This window comes from Nicotiana attenuata, chromosome 7 (genome assembly GCF_001879085.1).
Source record: "Nicotiana attenuata strain UT chromosome 7, NIATTr2, whole genome shotgun sequence".
Classification (NCBI taxonomy): Eukaryota; Viridiplantae; Streptophyta; class Magnoliopsida; order Solanales; family Solanaceae; genus Nicotiana; species Nicotiana attenuata.
In genome coordinates, this window is record NC_031995.1 from 97,573,454 (window position 1) to 97,594,533 (window position 21,080).

General features: G+C 36.8%; 1 protein-coding gene and 1 long non-coding RNA gene across 2 annotated transcripts; one reads left to right on the plus strand and one right to left on the minus strand.

The window, feature by feature from the left end:
• On the minus strand, positions 6,586-14,772 carry LOC109229535. The gene is made up of 5 exons (XM_019395004.1): positions 14,189-14,772; positions 12,599-12,687; positions 10,507-12,486; positions 7,887-8,082; positions 6,586-7,419 (listed from the first exon to the last, which is right to left on the minus strand). Exons 1-5 carry the CDS (start codon positions 14,238-14,240, stop codon positions 6,821-6,823), a joined length of 2,916 nt encoding a protein of 971 aa, XP_019250549.1. The 5' UTR covers positions 14,241-14,772; the 3' UTR covers positions 6,586-6,820.
• LOC109230597 lies at positions 18,933-21,019 on the plus strand. The gene is made up of 4 exons (XR_002068685.1): positions 18,933-19,087; positions 20,307-20,556; positions 20,663-20,762; positions 20,841-21,019. It is a non-coding gene; the product is annotated as an uncharacterized LOC109230597 (long non-coding RNA).

Here is a 21,080-nt window from a genome sequence, read left to right on the forward strand (position 1 = left end):
AACGAGTGGAATGAAATCAATAAAACAACGAAATCGAAATGTAGAAATGCTACAGCAATTAAGCAATTAAGTGACAGATATAGAAAGAAAATCAACACATAATATGGTACCCTCTAGTACCCGCTGCGGCGTGCAGCCCGATCCATTTATTTATCGTCGACGGCGCTCACTGGGGGTGTGCAGACTCCGGGAGGGGCTCCTTACGGCCCAAGCGCAATATCAAGCCATCTCGTGGCATCAACTAGGCCCTCGGCCTCATATCAATATCAATATAATACTGCTGCGGCGCACAACCCGATCCATACTCAGTCCAGAAATCACATAAGCCCCTCGGGCAATAATAAAATAGTAGTTCTCAGCCCAAACCCTCGTTAGAAATATTATTTAAGTTTCAAATCTAAGTAAAAGTGGCTGAGTTTGTAAAACAGTGTTAAATAATAGTACTGAATTCAAGCAATATGTCGAAATAGTGAGAAAACAGTGATAGCAAATCCCCGAAGGGTTCAAATAGTCGGCACGAAGCCCAAGTATGACAATTGGTCAAAATAATAATGGTATCAAATAAGCTTCAATCAATTACTCGGTAAAACATCACTCGGGACGGACCAAGTTCCAATCCCCAATAGTAAACGACCCCGCGCTCATCATCAAGCACGTGTCTCACCTCAATATAGCACTACGATGTGCAAATCTGGGGTTTCAAACCCTCAGGACATCATTTACATTCATTACTCACCTCAAATCGGCCAAAACTCTAACTCGCTATGCCCTTGCCTCTCAAATCGGCCTCCTCGCGCGTCGAATCTGACCAAAACCACAACAAATACGTTACAATAGGCTAAGGGAACAAAACCCAAGCGAAAACAATCGAAAAATATCAAAAATCCCGAGATTAGCAAAACCCAAGCCCCGGGCCCACTTCTCGAAACTCAGAAATTTTCACATCATTAGACTCCTTATCTCCCCACGAGTTTATACATATCAAAAACACAAGAATCGGAGTTCAATTGGCCCTTCAAATCCTCAATTTTTGCTCTCTTAAGTTCAATCCCTAAACCACCATTTTTAGTCCATTAATTTCTTTAAATTTTAGTCCTAATTCATGAAAAACCCCATAGAATCGTGTTTTAGGTCCAAAATCCTTACCTTATCGAAGCTCCTTGAAATCCCTCTCCAAATTCGCCCACAATTCTCCAAGTCCGAAGTTAGAAATGAAAAACCCTTCAAAATTCGCGAAGAAGAACTTAAATTCCTTCTTCCCAAACAAACCGCATCTGCGGTCCAAAACCCGCTTCTGCGGTACCGCTCCTGCGGTTAATTCTCCGCATCTGCGGAACTTCATTAAGTCCCGCCTGGCCGCATCTGCGGTCCAATAGCCGCATCTGTGACTCCGCAGGTGCAGCTCCCTATCCGCATCTGCGGTCCCAGCCTATCCTTGCCTTTTCCGCTTCTGCGACCTCCACTCCGTATCTGCGACACCGCACCTGCGGTCCCCAACCGCAGGTGCGAAAATACCTGAAGCATCAGAAAATCTGCAACAACACAAGTCCAAACTCTTCCCGTTAGCAATCCGAAATCACTCCGAGGCCCCCGGGACCTCAACCAAAAGCACCATCACATCCTAAAATAACATTCAAACTTATTCCAATCATCAAAACACCTCAAACAACACCAAAACCATCAAATTACATCGAATTCAAGCCTAAGTCCTTCTAACACCTTCCGAAACACGCATTTGATCAAAAACCCAACCAAATCACCTCCGAATGACCTGAAATTTTACACACACATCCCAAATCACATAACGAAGCTACAGCAACTCTCAGAACTCCGTTCCGACCCTCGAATCAAAATCTCACCTACCAACCGGAAATCGCCAAAATACTAACTTCGCCAATTCAAGCCTAATTCTACACCAGGCCTCCAAAACCACTTCCGATCACATTCCTAAATCATATCCGAGCCCTCTAACGCATAAGTCAACATCCGGTTGACTTTTCCAAACTAAGCCTTCCTTAAAGAGACTAAGTGTCTCATTTCCTACCAAAACCTCTCCAAACCAACTCGATCACACAAGACACTGATAATGAAGCATAAAGAAGCAGAAAATGGAGAAAACGGAGCGGTAACTTATGAGATGACGGGTCGGGTCATCACACTAAGTGTTCTTAAATTTTATTGTGTGGAATTACTCTCTTTTGTTGTGTGAGAGAACTTGATTCATGAAGGAAAGGTAATGTCAGTGACCTCTATGTTAGAGTAAGTAGGTGAGTTGTGAATAATGCGTGGTACTTGTGAATCAAATCTTGAGGTCAAGATGTTACGCTTTTGTGCTTAGTCTATTTTAAATATTCTTGGTGATGAGTTAGGAGAATTGTTTAAAAAGGTGTGTCTATAAAAAGTGTAGTTTGATTGCTCGAGGACGAACAATGGCTTAAGTGTGGGGTGTTGATGATAGGCTATAATTGCGTATTTTAGTCGATTATTACACTCTAATTTACTGCACTTTAATTGAGTTTGAGCTTTAATCGCTAGTGTCTTGCACTAATTGTGTGTTTTATACCTTGTAGGAGTGATTCCGAGCTATGTAGATGTTATGGAATGAATTCAAGTGATTTGGAGCTTTGAAATCTGAGTAAAAGCTCAAGGAATTAAGCCGGGATCGTGTTCGGGGGTCGACAGATGATAGTTAGAACAAACGAAGAATCGAGTAGGCATATTGCGCGATGTCTAGTAAAATGCACATAACTTTTTGCTCAGAACTTCATTTGGGCTCTACAATATATGGTTGGAAAGATAACTCAAAGGGCTACAACTTTGATGTTTTACGTTTTTCCAAATTTCAAACAGAACAGGGTGAAAAATGCGATCGAAACCGCGACCGCGGACCTGACGCGGACTGAGGCAGTGCACTTGTTAATATGCGCGACCACTAGCGCGGCCTCTAACGCGGCCGCGCTAGTCCAGGCCTGAAAACTTGTCCTTTGTCACATTGGAGAAGGTATAATTGTTTGGGCCCAACCCTACTTGGTATATATACATGGAAAAATGGTATTTTGAGGAGATTGGACATATTTTTGACACAGATTCGACCTAAGGAGGCAGAGACACAATAGGAGCAAGGCGGGGAATTCTTCAACAAGTTTTTCCTTCCTCTTCCTATTTTTCATTGTTGGTTATGATTTTTAGTATTGTAGTTTTATATACTATTATGAATAACTAATTTGTGATCTAGGGTTATGATGGAACCCTTTGTAGGATAAATTTTTGTTATGTTTTTATATAATTGAGCCGTAGTATTTTCTCTATTTGTTCAACTATATTATTCTTGTGGTTGATTGAAGGTCCCTCAATTAGCTGTACCTATTTAATATGTATTACTCGGGAGAGAGTGCATATTTAGGTAGTTGTTGAACAACATCACTCCCGACGTATGTGAGGAATCAATAACCAAGGGTTTAAAGGTGGTACTAGGGATAACGAAATCTTGGGTGCGATCTAAGTGAGCTGTAATTAAAGCCAGCTAGCGTAACTCGGGAGAGTATGTCTAGTAAATTGTTGTAATTACTCGGGAGAGAATTACAACACGTAGAGCGCTCATGATCGGTAGAGAATACTTAGGCGAATTTATAGAAAACATAGCGGGGAGGAAGCCGACAATTGGGGAAATCATAACTCTAGACCTCCTTAATCTTGACTCCAATCCTTATCCTTGTTAATTGATAGTTTTACGGCTTTTTAGATTTGTTAGTTAATTAGATAAAAATAAATATTATAATCTTTACAATTAGAAAATTGTTTGGACTTGTGTTTCTTAGCGATATTGAACAACTACAGCTAAGCCTTAATTCTCTGTGGGATTCGACTTCGGACTTGTAAACCAGATTATATTTACAACAACCTCTTAGTCCTTTTTATAAGGCATAATTGGGCGTGATCAGGTATCAAATCAAATGATTTGATCAAATTTAAACATTCCAAAATGGGACAAATCAATAAAGCAATTATTCAATTTGCCTAAATTTGTTTGGGTTAAAACGAGTGGGTCGAAGATATGTCAAATAACGGGACCGCCCAACTATTCCTTCTTTTTCATTTTGCTTTTTCAAAACAAAAAAAAAGAAAGAAAGAAAGTGATACGTAGTGTAGTTTTCATAAATTATTAGTTTAGGTGGGGTGGTTCGTTCATTTGGATTAAATATGGTAAGAATAAATATTGTTTACCCTTAAAATTGGATAACAATTAAACTTATAATGTGGTTTTAAGGACACGTGATTTCACCTAATACCAATTGATAAATGTAAAGATTAGTAGTAAAAATTAACAATGAGATAAAGCAAACCAGTGTTGAAACGTAATTCAGCCCTCGAGCTTGAGTGCCCTCGAACTGATTGATACCGGAATAGTTAAGAAACAAACAAACTGATGAACAAGAATATAAGTCAGACAGAATGTATTGTATTGCTTTGCTATGCTTGAATGTAAGGTGCTTACAAAATGATTAGAACCCTCTTTATATTGTAGAGGAATCCTATCTATGGTACAAATCTAATTACGGAAGTAAATCCCATGATTAACCTAAACAACCGCCCTTGATTTGATCTGTTTCGAGATTTCTGCCATGATCTTCGACTAGTCACGGATATCTCGCTTTTCTGTTATTGCGCTTTGCTCGAAGTCTGCCCTATTTGGTCTCGATCGCTACTGGCCTCGATCTCGACAGGTACCTCGATTCTCGAACTTGGTACCTTGTCCTCTTGCAGGTCGGATCCACAACGGGGCCGACCTTTGATGCAACTCCCTGGTCTCGATCAAATAGTAGAATCGGGTAGGCCCAGTTTTAACCGTATACAGATAGTCCCCTCGTTTCTTGGAGTGCAATGAGAAGAAACGAATTGAGCCTTCGATTTTCTACTTTGACCTGCCATGACATCATCCTCGTGAAGTAAGCGACGGAAGTGACTGAAACGTCCTGTCGGTACAGTTTCCCAAGTCATTAATGAGCATCAGTTGGTGGTTGGCCACCAGTGCCTTTGACCGTCGCCGTGAATCCCTTAAATAGGCCCCCTCTCTCATTGATTCAATCTTTACTTTCACTTTTTCCTAATCTCTTAAGCTTTTACACCTCTTAAGTCCCTCCTTTCTTCAGAATCTCCAGGGTTTGTTGTTAATCCCCTCTCAAACACCAAGTCTTGTCGTCTCCCTCTCTCTTTAAACTCACACAAAAATGGCAAAAACGTCGAAAAATGTTCCTCAAAAGGAAAACGCTTCTTCATCGTGGCCGGCCGGCGATAAAACACCGGTGGGCGCCAAACTGTTTACCCTTAAAATTGGATAACAATTAAACTTATAATGTGGTTTTAAGGACACGTGATTTCACATAATACCAATTGATAAATGTAAAGGTTAGTAGTAAAAATTAACAATGAGGATAAAGCAAACCAGTGTTGAAATGTAATTCTGCCCTCGAACTGATCGATACCAAATAGTTAAGAAACAGACAAACTGATGAACAAGAATATAAGTCAGACAGAAAGTATTGTATTGCTTTGATATGCTTGAATTTAAGGTGCTTACAAAATGATTAGAACCCTCTTATATAGTAGAGGAATCCTATCTATGGTACAATTCTAATTACGAAAGTAAATCCCATGATTAGCCTAAACAAACGCCCTTGATTTGATCTGTTTCAAGACTTCCGCCATGATTTTCGACCAGTCACGGATATTTCGCTTTTCTGTTATTGCGCTTTGCTCGAAGTTTGCCCTATTTGGTCTCAATCACTACTGGCCTCGATCTAGACAGGCACATCGATTCTCGAACTTGGTACCTTGTCCACTTGCTTTGATCTGATCCACGGCGGGGCTGACCTTTGATGCGACTCCTTGGTCTCGATCAAATAGTAGAATCGGGTAAGCCCGATCTTAACCGTATACAAATATAATATTGAGAAACCAAAAAGACAGTAAAACTTATTTTTTAATTAGTTAGTTAGGCGGAGTTTTGTACAACAATTTTGCTCAAACAATACAATAAAGAGTACCGAACATAAAATCAATTGTGTACATATAGAGTTTTCAAAACGTTTTTCTTACTTCGCAACCAAACCACCGAATAATAAGTACTACGTAGAAATTAACTCGCAAGGATGGCCGAGTTGGTTGACCAGGAGATCCCCCGAATAGAAGGTCGCAGGTTCAAAACCCCCTGCAAGCTTTCTCGGTCAAGCTCATCTCACAAGGCTTACCTAGCGCAGTGTGGTTTGCAAGTTATTGTACATTTGTACTGAAGCGAAATTTACTCAGAGCGCAACCGAAGGATGGCGGTGACGGGTTTGCCTAGTTTTTAGAAACAAAAACTATACTACAAATATATATTAATTACATTTAGTTACTAACTGGGAACCTGACTCTCTTCTGCAATATGTCCATGGAGATGTGCACGTGTATATGAAATGTAGTTTAGTAAAACACAGTTCACCCAATGTAGACGTATTACTAGATAATATAGTAGTATATTTCGTAAAGATTTAGCTGCTTTTATCGTCGTACTCCCTTTTCCACAGCCCAGACAAGGAAACTACATTCGAGCTGAATATCAAAATACTTGATTCATGTGCCAGGTTAGAAATGCATTTTGCTGTACTTACAGAAATCAAGTTCAGAATGCTTATGTTTCATGAAATGCGAGTGCCCAATACTGGCATTTAATATCATCAAGCTATACTATAGTTAATACTAGGTGATCCAACATTTGTATTTTATTTGTTATCTCCTAAAACCTTGGATCTTTTGTTATATGAAACTACCTAGATTGCCTCTACATAGTTACAACTTCTACTATGAGGTCTTCTATCAACAATTTCTCAATTTCCTTACCTATCAGATCAATGTCATCCTTGAGTTCTAGCCAATGCATCTCTTCCACAATATTAGCGGTCGTGTCTGCATTTGCAGCATTTTCATGGCTTCTCAGCAGTTGCTGCAGCATATTCATCATCCCGTATTTCTGCCACTTCCAGTTAATACCCTCTATTGGCTTAACCCACGGGCAAGGATCCACATACTTCCTGAGAATCTCCAACAGACTGATGTTTATACGGTCAAACAGCATCTGCCTTTCATATCTCGGTCCAGTTGTTTCATCAGTGTACTTCTTCTCAAGGTTGTCGAAAATCCAGGGATCCAAAGGTGACTCCAGAGAGTGGCAAGATGTTACGAATGTGTCCGGGTCGGATGCCCTCAAGCCAGAGTTTGTGAGCACATCTAATGTGTAAGAAGTTTGCCAGCTTTGGGACCTTAAACTACACTTGTCTTCAAAGGCCTCAGCTGATGGTCCTTCAACCTCTTCATCACTTACTACTACATCAGCATAAGCCTCTGACTCCATTCTGAGGAGCTTCAGTTGCATCCGGAGCTCTGGCGAGATTACAAGTATGTGAATAAATAACTCTCAAAATACTGGGACAGAGATAATCTACTAAACTTATTAATAAGAACAAGAAGAAGACATAACAATGACAATGATGAGAATGGCAATAAGGGGCTCAAATACTAGATTTGTCATCATTCAAATGCAAAAAACTTTGACATTTCGGGAAGGAGAGTAGCAATTTCAACTGGTGAGTAGCTAAAGCATAAAAGATGCAGATTAAAAAATTCACCATCAGAGGTGTGCCCTGTCAATTGAATACAAAAGGTGTTTGATGATTTGAAATGCCTCAGAAAAGTAAGTCTGCAGTTTATAAGCATAGAGTCTTCTCCTTTTCTTATTTATTTGTTTTACTAATCTGAATGTTACGAACTATACAATTACACATGACAGATATTGGAGATTGGAAGTAGCATATTGCAAATAATTGCAATGGTCAAGAAATCAGACGTACCATTAAGTTCAGCACTGACTCTCTCAAAACATTCTGAACCAGAAGACGCATCTTCGGTAAAAGGAACCTCCAGAACTGAAAGCGGACTAGGATGATCAGCCTCCTTGGAGCTCACTGACGACTCAGGTTCAGGTTCAGGTTCAGGTGCAGGATACTCCAAAAAAACAGCTGCAGGTGGTGGTTCCGGAAGTACTGCCTAGATAACAAAAAGCTCCACAATAAGATAAAAAAAAAGACTTGAAACTCTGAAAACATAAATAGAGAAGTACTGTAAACATACAAACTAATAAATCTTTGGTGTTTTAAAGACCTAATTAACCACACTCCACAGTCTGCCCACCCTTTTGGCGCAAGCTTACTACTCTTCTGGAAACAATTAAAATGAAAAACTATCACTCATCTCGTTATAAACACCATAGAAACAAAAAGCACAGACATCCTTTTACTCCAAAGACTAATCGTCTATCTATGCCCATAGAACATAACAATAGGCCATGTTTACCCCAAATAAATGTGTTGGAGTGCTATATGATTTAATGTGCATTCAGCACGATGAACGTATGCAGTGCCTGCCATTTTGTTACACGTGCATTTGGTACATCATACATATGATACCAGCATCACAAGCTTTTCAAATTGATCCAAGCATGAAAGTTTTGCACAAACTAATAGGCAACATAGTAAATGTTTATGCAATGGACAAAGAGAAAGAGGCAACACTAATACATGCAGTTTAGAAAAGGTACGAAAGATACAAATGGTTTACAAGTAAAAGCTGATGCAAGGAAAACCATTCTACCCGCCATCCGCTCACAGTGTTAACACTTAAATAATGTCTCACAGACTAAAATGGAAGGCTGGCGTTCAATTCCTGCTAAAATGGAAGGCTGGCGTATCAATTCCTTCTAGAATAATACCATATCAATTACACCAGCTATATAGCCATGTCTGAAACATCTGGATCAAATACCACACATACAAATACCCTCCAACTTGAAATTATTCAATGTATATCTCCAATTCAAAGAGTATTTCATAAGCAATTTCTCAGCTTGTTGAAACAGAAAATCCAACAGTAAGTGACCATATACAATCAATTTGAAAATCTGCATCGTCCAAAATGGGAAACCTTAAATCAGAAGTGTTAACAGGAATCTAAGCTGTCTTCCCCAAAAAAAGTGGCTTAATTTCCCCGGACCTCCTAGGTCTTTTTAATACAAATGCACCCTTCAAGTTCTACCATAATCATGACACAAACCAATTCCCATTAGGCTTCATCTTTAGTGTTATTGAAGTGGCCGATGCACCAAATTTTTATCAGTAAATAAAAAACACCATAAAGTTGCTTTTTGAGTAGTAAAGTGTATAAAACACAGGCAGAACTTTAAGGTATCAACATTGTAGTGTGTGCAAAGCATTATATAGCACTAAATCACAATGATTGGCTAAGATAGACCAGAAACCATCCCAGTCAGCTAGTTACTGTTTCGAGCTTCTTTTGACAAAAATAGCATGTCAGTTTGAGCTTACTAAAAGACTAGTCTAGCCTAAGCTAAGAAAATGCAAAATGGAGTACTTGATTAGTCGGTTCAGTCACTTGCAAAGTGGTCACCCATGAAGTTAATCAAGGAAATTCCAGATAATATTGTTATACCTAGAAAGACTAGATATTGCAAAGTAGCCATGTCAGTTTGAGCTTACTAAAAGACTAGTCAAGCCTAAGCTAAGAAAATGCAAACTGGAGTACCTGATTAGTTAGTTCAGTCACTTGCAAAGTGGCCGTCCATGAAGTTAATCAAGGAAATTCCAGATAAAATTGTTATATCTAGAAAACAATCACATGTATTTCAACTACTTTCAAGCAATAAACATCGAAAAATTTTCAGCTTGAACATTTTATCATTTTCTAAGAGGATGTTCCTCTTTAGATAATAATTGGCAGAAAACTGATACTACCATTTATGTTCGACTATTCCCTACTTAAAAGCACTTTCCTTTTTTTGGTCGTATGCGCTTAAACAACGAAAGGTGTCCTTCATTCTATGGACATCAAAAAGGAAGTGGTCAATTGCACGTGTAATCAAATAAATCCAGAAATCATTTCCTAAAGCTACATGTAAAAAGGAGACATGAAACTTGTATCCCCCCAACTAGTATATAGTCATTGCTTAAAACTATCAGATTTCTCAGCTAACATATTCTCATAAAACACATCATCTCAATATGAAATTCTCCAGCCAGAACCCAATAAATTTTCTGTCTCAATATTACTGAATAAGGAAGATGCCACTTAGTGCTTGCCATGCTACTTCACCAAGTAGTCATTGTGGCCATTTCTGAAAGCAGTAATGTCAGAGAAATAGGACGCCAAATAAGGAAAATTCACCAAAGAACATAAACACCTACATCCTAGGAAGACTCTAAAACACAAGTACACAACTGACAGAAAATTTACTATGCAAAACTTACAGCCAAATCAAAAGCGCATCAGTTACCATATCAAAGCCAAGGCTAAGCAAGGTAACCCAACAGGTATACAGCTAGAGAGAAAGGAAGAAAAAGATATGGAAACTATGTTTAAGTGAGAAGACGTAAAACATCTACACGAGAATAAACAAACCTGTGGAACTGAAACCTCTTGGTTAAGAGGAGAAGCAATGCAACATTCTGCAGGTAGCTTTTGAAGCATCTCAATAGAATATTCTGATGACAGGGTTATACCCTCGGTTTCAGCATCATCCGAAGCATTAGTATAACGCATGTCATCTGCAGCAGGCACCTGCAAAGCTACAGGCAGCTTCTCAGATTGATTCTCTTCTAGGTTCATGTCAATTCTCTGGCTTAGCTTGCCTTTGGATGAGGAGTCACTACCAAGACGACAGGAATGAAGTTTCTTCTTGCTAGATCTAGAGTCTTTGGATAAGAATTCATCTCTCAAATTCAGCATACCGTCCAAGGACCTACTTCTGCGGTGATTTACACACTGTTCCCTATTTACGGGATCTTTGGGAATTGAGGATTGCTTATTAGGAAAACCTTCCCGTCGTCCTCTGGTTTTATGCTTTTTGCTGCCAAAAGGCGGAGAAGTTGACCTGTATCCTGATGAATCATTAATACACACATCCTTCCAACCATCTCTACTACTAATACCCAAAGGGAAATCCCATTCAGCAGTTCCTTTCCTGCCACCAAGTTCTCTGGTGGATTCTTCAACATGCACCATGGTATCACAATGATCGGGTTTGGTTCCCCCATCAGGTAAAGAAAGCATTTCACCAAGTGTACTACTCTTACCAGCCATTTCAATGTCTTGATAATATTGAGTCATCTTCCACCTCTCAGACAACCTCTTTTTTGCCTCCCTGCCCACTGATGATTCGGAAGAACCTTGAGATGAAGATTTTTTCAGATTACCCCTGCCAAATGACTTCCTACCAGACAAAGTTGTAATGTCTGACTCACCGGTCGAATCACTTTCATACACATCACAAGAACTTTCATCTCCAGCATATCCTTTAAAACCAGAACTTCTAAAATATCTATCCCCGCCATCAGAAGGCCCAAAAGAGTCCCGCATCCGCCTCGTAATTTCCTTTGCAATATCCCTTGCTTCTTTTGACTTGGGCCTTGATATCTCCAAATTCATAGATGAACTTTTCTCTTCCTCTAGTCCTGCTCCCCCAGGTGAAGCACAAGGATGTTGTGCATGCTTCCTCACGTCAGGGTGATATGGAACAGAAGTAATATCACTTTGTGTTATCCCAACGTTCGGCTTTAGAACAACAATTCTTGTTGGAAGAATGTTTTCCTCCTTTCCTTCAGAAAGAATCGGTGATGACTTTTGGGAATTATGTCCACTATGACGATGCTGTGACTGGAGTAAGAGACCATCAATGCGCTCTTTCTGCAAGTTGATGTCTTGTTTACGTGAACCGCCTCTACCAGATTTGCAGGATTTGACACTGCCTTCATATTTCACAGAATTTGATGGCTTTAATACTGCTATGTGACTGCACATAGAACTAGCAGTGTCAACTTGCAGATCCTGCAGGTGCTTCACAAACAAGGGATCTGGTCCCTGAAGATACTTTATCAATAATTCCTTATTTGATTCGAGCGCCTCAAGAGTGTCATCAAATTCTTTTGAGTTCTGAAACCTTTCATCGGTCGAAAGACGCTTTGCATCCATAAATTTCTGCTGTATAAGTGCCATATCAGGACTAGCAAATCTACCGGTTTCAGTCCATCTTGATGAATGACGACGGTTGGCAACATGCGATGCTTCCAAATCCTCATACACATCCTTGAATTCTTGATGCTCCATGGAGCTTCTTTTACTAGATTGTTCATCGAATAGCTGCCTCCTCCTCCTGGAATCTACCTGTTCATTTCTATGTTGGCAGCTGTCTGATAACCTTCTTTGTTGTCTGCCAATATGCTGCGGAGATGGCATCCCTTCAAGACCCATCAATCTGGCAACAATGCTGGGTGGCCTTCTCTTTGATTCGACTTCTTCTTTTGCCATTTCTTCTGCAAGCAACTTCTTAATTGGTGTCCCAGTTACTCGTTTGGAAGAGCTCTTCTCTAAATCAAGCATAATCTACAGGTAGAAAATATTAATGTATGTCAGCTAAACTATTAATTTATTTCAAAACTAATTAACCATGAGATATCCCACAAAAAAGCTGATATATCAATACACATTGGCTGACCATATCTCCCCTAGCAGTTCCATCACAGTAGGAACGAGAATTTAGAGCCACTTTTGGTGTAGCAATCTGTTTCTGAGCTAGTCTACTTCCTGGACATGGGATCAAGTAACAATGTCAGTACTCGCTTTGCATATCATCAATTAAAGAGAGGTAGCTGCAACTCAGATTAAACTTCAAGCTGAGTATTAAAAGAAACAGTAAAATTTCTAACATGCTCAGATAGCTATGGAAGAATAAACAAAAGCAAACCAATAGCACCATTCAAGAATGGGTTTAGGTTTTGTGCACTGACGGCATAAAAAATATTTACACGATTAGTAACATATACGGTAATTGCATGTAAATCTCTTGATAAGCATTAATTGGTACTAGTAAAAATTGTGTGCCCGTTTGGATTGGCTTATTTTATGTGCTTTTAAGCCAAAATAACTTTTAAGCCATTTTGTAGTATTTGGATAGAGTAAAAAAGTGCTTTTAAGCACTTGTTTTTAAGCTAAAATAACAAAAACAAGCCAAAAGCCAAAAGCTAGAATTCCTAACTTATGGCTTAAAAACTATATTGGCTTAAAAATCACTTAAAATAAGCCCATCCAAACGGGCTCTGTAACTAACATGCTATTATAGGTCAAAATAACTAGTGCAAAAAAAACTTTACACTGTCATATAATTTAAATATTTCAAGAATTTATGTTAGTGAACATCAAGGAACAGAGTACATTACAATAGGGTTAAGCAGAATAGCTATAAGTGAATCAACCCATCGCTTAACATAATGATAAAAAAAATTATAAGAAAAACAAAATGATGGTGTTGCCACTACATAAAGGGGCCTAATCATTCATGGAAAACATCTTACTTTAATTAAAGTAAGAACAGGAAAAAAGTAATTTGGAAGCCAAATATATTATAAAAATAAAAACTAAAGCCATACCTCACGGGAATGTACATAACAAGAGAAAAGCAATTATAGAGATAAAATACGACATCGAAGAGGAAGACAATTGAAAAGAAAAAAAAAACATTAAATGTATTATTTCATCTTTAAAAATAGAAATTTTGAAATAAAAATATCTACCGAGCGCACTAGAAAAAGAAAAAGAAAAAGGATACGAAGTAAATTGGAAAGAGAATTTAATAAAGAAAGAGTCAATTATGCCACATAATCGGTGCTTGCTTGCCAAATTAAATACTATTAAAAACATACATACATAAGACGACGAAAATCTTACTTAGGAAAAAAAATTATCATCAGAAAAAATGGAGAGATTCATTTAAACTTCTGCCGTTCAAATACACAGGAAAATTTAGAGAATGTTTACAACGGCTAAATTATCAGAGTGTAAGAGTAAATAAATAAACAAAATAAATTCCATAAATCATCTTCCTATTTTTCAGCTTTTGTTTGTCTGGTCAAACAGGCAACCAGATTTCATCCAATTCCCCGAATCCAAAGACGCATTTTCAGAAAACAATTTATTCACTGTAAATATTACTATTGTTTTTCTGTTCATCCACAAAATTTAGCTCACCAAAGCAAAATTACTAGTAATTCTAGCAAACAGTTAACTCAGAGAGAACTGAGAAATTTACCTTCCATAATTCCCGAAGCACTTCTGGACTTTCTGTGACGACTTTTCTCCATTGTTTTTCAAAAAAATATCCAGCTCGGGAGACAGCAAGAGAACAAAAAGTAAAAACAAAAAAAAAGGCTAAAAGGATTTTGAAAAGAGGAGAGAGGGAAAAAAAATTATTAGATCGTAAATCTCGGAAAAAAGCAAGCGACAACCTCGAAAATCACCACCAGCTCCATTTCAAAAACTCATCAACAAAAAAAGGAACAAAAAAACCCTAGCTCAAGCTTTCTAGATTCTTCTTCTTCGTCTCTTCTTCTTCACAGCTTCATCATTTTTGAAAAGACATTGACAAAACGCAGAGTGTGTGCGTGTGTGTGAGAGAGAGAAAGAGAAATTGTGATTAAGGGATCACATTGTAGAGAGAGAAAGGAAGGGAGAGAGTAAATACGTATAGAGAGAGAAACAGTGACAGAGAGGGAGAGGGAGAGAGGTAGACATTAATGAGGGACTTATGTATGAGTTTATTTTTGGGTGCAGAGAAACTGCGTGTGCGTGTGTGTGTGTGTGTGTGAGAGAGAGAGAGAGAGAGAGAGAATGATTTTGAAATGCAAAAGTTTTGAAATAGGGGAAAATAAGGACAAAAACGTGACACAGTGGGAGAGATACGGAGGACTCGCTATTTCCCTATCTGCGCGGGTGGAATAGAGTGTAGTGGGGTTAGTGGGACCTACGTGCTAAGTTTTGACGCCACGTCACTTGACTGGCACTATTTTTATTTTTATTTTATTTTATTAATTAATGTATTATATTGTTTTGCCATGACTTTAAGCCTGAATTTATTTGGAAAATTATTTGGCAGCACGTGTTTGGTTTTAAAATAAAAGATATTTAGTTTGTTGATTTTTTTGGTTAATTACTAACCAAATTTTGGTTTGGGCTTAGGAAAATTGTATTACGATTCTTCATTTTTTTCTTATGTTTAATATTTCTTAAATGTTTGATTATTTTGGAAAAGAATTCAAGAAATAAAGATGTTTTTTAAAATTTTAATCTATTATTGAATTATATGAAAATGTTTATTTTAAAGTTATAGTGATAAAAAGGGAGTAAAGTTGCGAATCTTTGAGTGTGTTTGGTACGAAAAAATTACTTATTAAGAAAAATATTTATATTTATTTTTTGGTGTTTTATTAGGTATCAAAAAATATTAAAAAAAATAATTTAGGCAAATAATATATTAGACAAAATGGGTAACGTAAGAGGGTGGGGATAGGGGTGAAGGGCAGCGGTGAGAAGATTGAGAAAAAGTTTTAGAAAATATTTCTCAAACACGCCCTTTGCTTACACCTTACAACTTACAAAATATGGTAGGAGAAATAACAAATAACCACAAATTTAGAGAAATATGGCTAAATGTGTTCCTTTATTATTCAAAAATGTTTATATTTACCCTTTCCAAAGTTTAAATAATTTTCTTATGTGACATATCACGCGAAAATTTATATCTATATATTATTAAAAGGAAGGAAGTTTGGCATGGAATTGTGACAAGTGGCGAAATAAGAAAATGACATGTGTTAGTTTTTAGGACAAAAAGTAGTTATTAGGAGTAATAATTAGTTATTAGTTGATTTTTTTTATCTATCTATTTATTTATATATAAAAGGATAAGCAAATCCATAATATTATGCCAAGTGTCATCACAAAATATTGACATGTGTCATGTTTTTAGACAAAACTCCAATAAATTTGGATATTAAAAAAAATCAAAAAAAAATTACGAAATTTTAAAGAACTAACCAATTCAGTTATTCAATCATGGAGTCCCACTTTTATGAGCACATCTTTTGTAAAACTGAAAAGTTAAAAAAAAAAAAATTACTCCAATTCCAAAAAATGGACCCACGTTTTTTCATAAGTTTTTTTGTTTAATTTGTTTTAAACCTAAAAATTCGACAATTTTTTTACATTGAAATAGTAATAAACAAAAGAAAAAAAATGCTCCACGACCGTCTATTCAAGAAAATGGAGTCCCACATTTTTTTATTAGTTTTTTATTTAATTTATTAGAAATAGGAAGAAAGGAAAAAAACCACTCCACATGGTCTTCCCAAACGTGGGCATCAAAACCTAACTCCACCAGCTGTCTCCTAATGTCCCAAACGTCTCTTCCTACTTTTATTTTATTTTTCATTCCTTTTTTATACAGAACTTTACAAATATGGCTATAACACTTCATGAAATCAGTCAAATTTTAAGCAATTCGATGCAATGGAATATGTAAGTGAGAGTTGTTCTAATGTGAAAAATTCCGGATCGTTTCAAGCCTCATATACCATATTTCATAGAGTTAATTTTGCAAGATGAAAAGGTAACATATTCAACTTTCATGTAGTTATTAAGTAAATCCTCTTCTCTGCCGTTTGATTTCATAAATTTTTCTTATTTTCAAATACATGAAGATGTACTATTGAAACTATTATATATATTACCTGTTTTGCTCTTTCATGTTAATAATATTCTGATTATTTTTTTCGTTTACAAAGATAATCCAAAAAAATCATGTTACATGATCTTTTAATTTTAAGGTTATTGTTAAGGACAAAATTTCGGTAATCGAATTTTCTTGGCTCTGTAATATCTTATGCATCACTATATTCTGAAAAAATTACTACTTATTGTAGTCAGTAGGCAACATGCCGCGAAAATCATATATGAGTTCTGGAACTAGACAATTTTGTCCTTTGTTCATTGGTTGTAGTTTGAATAGTTAGTAGGAGACTTTGTTTGTGGAGTCATTTTTGGAAGAAAAAAATAGTGATTTCAGATTTTGTTTATGCAATTTTATGTCACAGAGGCTTATTGCACGATGCTCTTACTTAACTTGCTAAGTCTGGTATGAATTCTTTTTGTTCCACATAGCCTCAAAGTTCTAAGACCATTTATATAAATTGTTATTTCATTGATATGGAATGAACCATAGCAATTAGTATAGTTTACCTATAGTGAATCTTTGTACTTAATAGCATCTATTATGTTCAAAGTAAATCTCTGGCAGATATTATATATGGCCGGCTCACATAGCAGTATGATACATCCTAATAATGATTGTACGTACCTTTCTATCGCGCTGCGAAAATTATATATATGAGTTCCAGTCAAGTCGTCAAGTTGTCAAGTTACTAACATGAGGTATATATACCGATCCAACGGTGTCCTTCATCTGAGATGTTGCACATTTTATTTAAGTCTATATAGATACTAACATTGGAATCATAATTTTAAATAACTCCAAATAGGCAAAGTACAATCATACATAGTATCACAGTAGAAGCTTTCATTGATTATCACTTCACCAATAATAAGCTTTTTAAGCAAGTACGTGTTAAATTAATAGATTGTTATTTTATTGATATGGAACGAATCGTAGCAATTAGTATGGTTCACATATAGTGAATCTTTGTACTTAATAACATCCATTATGTTCAAAGTAAATCTCTTGCAGATGTTATATATGGTCGTCTCACATAGCAATATGATACATCCTAATAATGAATGTACTTTTCTAGGGTAATCGTATACATGCCTCAATAGGAAAGTATGTAATTAAGTTCTTTAGGACCAAGTTACAAGAACTCGCCTTATATCGCATGAACTTCTTTGTTGTCGGGCCAAATAACTTGAAAACTACGACATACAATCTGAGGCTGACATTTACACAGAGGACAGTGTGAGCGCTACTGTGTTAAAACACAAAATCAGAAAAAACTGTTAGAAAAATAAAAGAAACTGGAAAAAACAGAAGAGTTTAAGAAATATTCCGAGTCTACAATTTGCTTGTGTGTCCTTAAGGAATTTTAACCCCCTCACACGTTGCCAAGGTAATGGATTAAATCCTCCCAGGATAAAACAGAATAAACCTTCCTGCAACAGTGGCAATACAAACTGCAGGATACTAACGAACTTAAAGAACGGAGCAAAATCACACTTACGAATTTGAGAGAGAGAGAGACTGCGAATTAGGATGCAGTATATTCAGAAAGAAAGAAGTTCTGGAGTGTTTTTAGTGTGTAGAAAATGGAGCCTTGCCTTAGAATTTATAGGCAATTATCAGAAGAGGTGTCTGGAAAAGGTGCCATTTCAGAAGAATACGCTGCCTGCCGCGGTTCTACCGCGGTCGCGGCAGAACCGCGGTCAGAGAGGCTCTCTGAATCAGCCTGCCGCGGTTCTACCGCGGTCGCGGCAGAACCGCGGCCAGAGAGGCCCTCTGAACCTTCAGCAGGGTTCTGGCGTATTTTCAGCAGTGAGTTGGCATTTAATTAATTATTAAATAATTAAATAAGTTTTATCCAAAAATAATCTTATCAATCGATCATTTGACAAATCCAAATCCAAAGCCGAAACCGAGCCGAGCGAGCGACGACGACGGCGCGAGGGTTCATTCTCTTCAACTCCTTTTAAGAGCTTTAAGAAGTGATTCTATATATAAGCACACAAATGTGGTTGTCCCTCACCAATGAGGGACAAAGTGCAAGACAAAAGTTCACTTCTTCAAATTTTCAATTTCCCTCCATTTTATTTCCCTCCATTTCCAATTCACACTTCTTCTACTTTAAAGCACAATGGCTTAAAGTCCAACAGACAGTTGTCGAGGTAGCAACTGGCTCTTCCTTTCATATGAAAATCTTTAACCTTTGTCCTTTTGATAAGCACAAGTCAATATCATGTGGATGAGGCAGAATTATTCGGTAATTCTTCACTTCCATTTTATTTTAATATTAGGTATTGTAAACTTTGAGACTAACTTTTATATTTGTAGATGTGATTGGTTAGGTTGTGATCTTGGAGCTGTTCAGACCTACAAGCAAGGAGATAATAAAAGTGTCTTTGTGAATGTTGAACTCGAAGATGAGCAGTAAGTCATTCACAAATACAAACTATACTTTTACAATATAACTACATATATTTTTGTTGATGAACAATTACCTTGAAACATATAGGAGGAACATGATTTCGGCAACCTTATGGGATGAACTTGTAGATGAAATTCAACCTCACTTAAATTAGATGAACCTTTGGTTGTTGTTTTACCTACTTATGAAAGCTCAAAATTTTTGAGGTTTACATATTTTACATCTACATTTGAAATTTAGTTTCAGAAAATTTTATAATTTCAAATTTTTATTTTTATACATAGGTAACTACTCAATGCGTAGCTGTTGGTACGCTTCCAAACTATGGATAAATTCTACTTTGCCGCAATCTATTGAGTTTACATCTAGGTTTGTAAGGGTATAAATGTTGTATTTATTTGTGCAATTCACCTTATACATGCTTTTTACGCATATGTTGTAGAACAATTAATGGAACTCTTTTAGAAGACATGACAGACGACAGTTAACATCAGCAACAATAAAAAGAAAATATCAACAATTTTTTCGATTTTCACTTGGTAGATATATTTGTAGATTCTACCATCATGCATAGGATTAAAGAGCAGTGTATAGAGTTCATATAAATATTATATCTTGGTGTTTATTTTGTTTTAGCAGTTGCTACGAAGCTTAGTTTCGTAGTTGTAGCTTCACGATCCAACCTTAATAAAAGATATTAGGCGCTTGACAATGAATGTTAGATGTAATAGGCAGAAAACACAAGTGAATAAAGCAAACTTATAGGTAACATGTTTGTTAGTCAGTGACAACGATGCAGACAATGTTTTCATTCTTGCTATGCCGTTTCCAAGAGATGTCAAAAGTTTACAAATGCATAAAGGTAGAACCTATTGAACCTGTTGGGCACCTTCAGAGCATCCACACAAAAAAATGCACGAGATTAACATTTTGTTCAGTAACCTGAAGTATTTGGTAAGACTGATATGATATTTCTTGGTTCCCATAGCCTAAAGGGTCTAAGAAGTTGCTCCACTCATTTCAAGTCTTCATAAACTGTTCTTCATAACTCTAATTTTGAACAAACTGTAGTAATTGGTATAATTCACCTATGGTGAATCTTCATATTTAATAATATTCATTTTTTTTTCAAAATATAATTTCTGCATATATCAGATATGGTCAGCTCCCTTACTCTATCATTTGCTTCTCCAAATCTAATAAGCTTTTGAATGTATTTAGATGGCAGCAACACCTGCTGAATACTACCACCAAATGCAAGACAATCATCTAGGTTTATGATGAATCCTTCTTCAATGTCCATGTTCATTAGCAGATAGTACTGCAGGGATTCCGCGAACACAAATATGGTTGTTTAAGAGCAACTAAAATCTTGGCAGAGATGAGGAATACATTAGCGCTAATTGTTGTTCTGTGTATCAACTCTTCTAAGGATGGGTCAAGAGAACATGAAAATTTGTGGGTTGCTTTTGTAAGATAATCTTCCTGACTTTATCCTTTTCACATGATATTTATTAGATTTATTATCTTTGTCTATTAGATAAAGTAAATAAAATTTATATTCTTCTATCCGACAGAAATATGATATTTCACATGGCAACCAGTTACGCTGCTTCCTTAGCTCAGATGACTTGGATGGGGTATTTGTTCCTGAACCTTATATGACTGAACTTTGAGGTACTTTCGTAGGATAGCTGGTTACTAACATCTTTCTCCTTGATGCAAGTAATTATTTACATGTGTTGAATTGAGCAGCTGGAGCAATTCATCCAAGATCTAGCGTCTAAACATATTATTTCTCACATGGAGCAAAAATTTATCTTCTCAATCACCAAGGCAAGACAATCAACTACATTCATGATGAATCCTTCTCCAACATCCAGGTTCATTAGGAGATGATACTGTAGGGACTCCACGGACACACAGAGGTGCAAACAAAAATTCGTAAATTTCTCTATTCAAGGTTTATTCTCTTCAACTCTTGGAATGAGGTGA

Excerpts from the sequence above, each read along its gene's own strand:
- LOC109229535 (XM_019395004.1), bottom strand. The coding sequence starts at position 14,240 with ATGGAGAAAAGTCGTCACAGAAAGTCCAGAAGTGCTTCGGGAATTATG. Across the intron at positions 12,688-14,188 it reads TGCTTCGGGAATTATGGAAG|GAAGTAGACTAGCTCAGAAA; the intron begins GTAAATTTCTCA and ends TCCCATGTCCAG. Across the intron at positions 12,487-12,598 it reads GAACTGCTAGGGGAGATATG|ATTATGCTTGATTTAGAGAA; the intron begins GTCAGCCAATGT and ends TTCTACCTGTAG.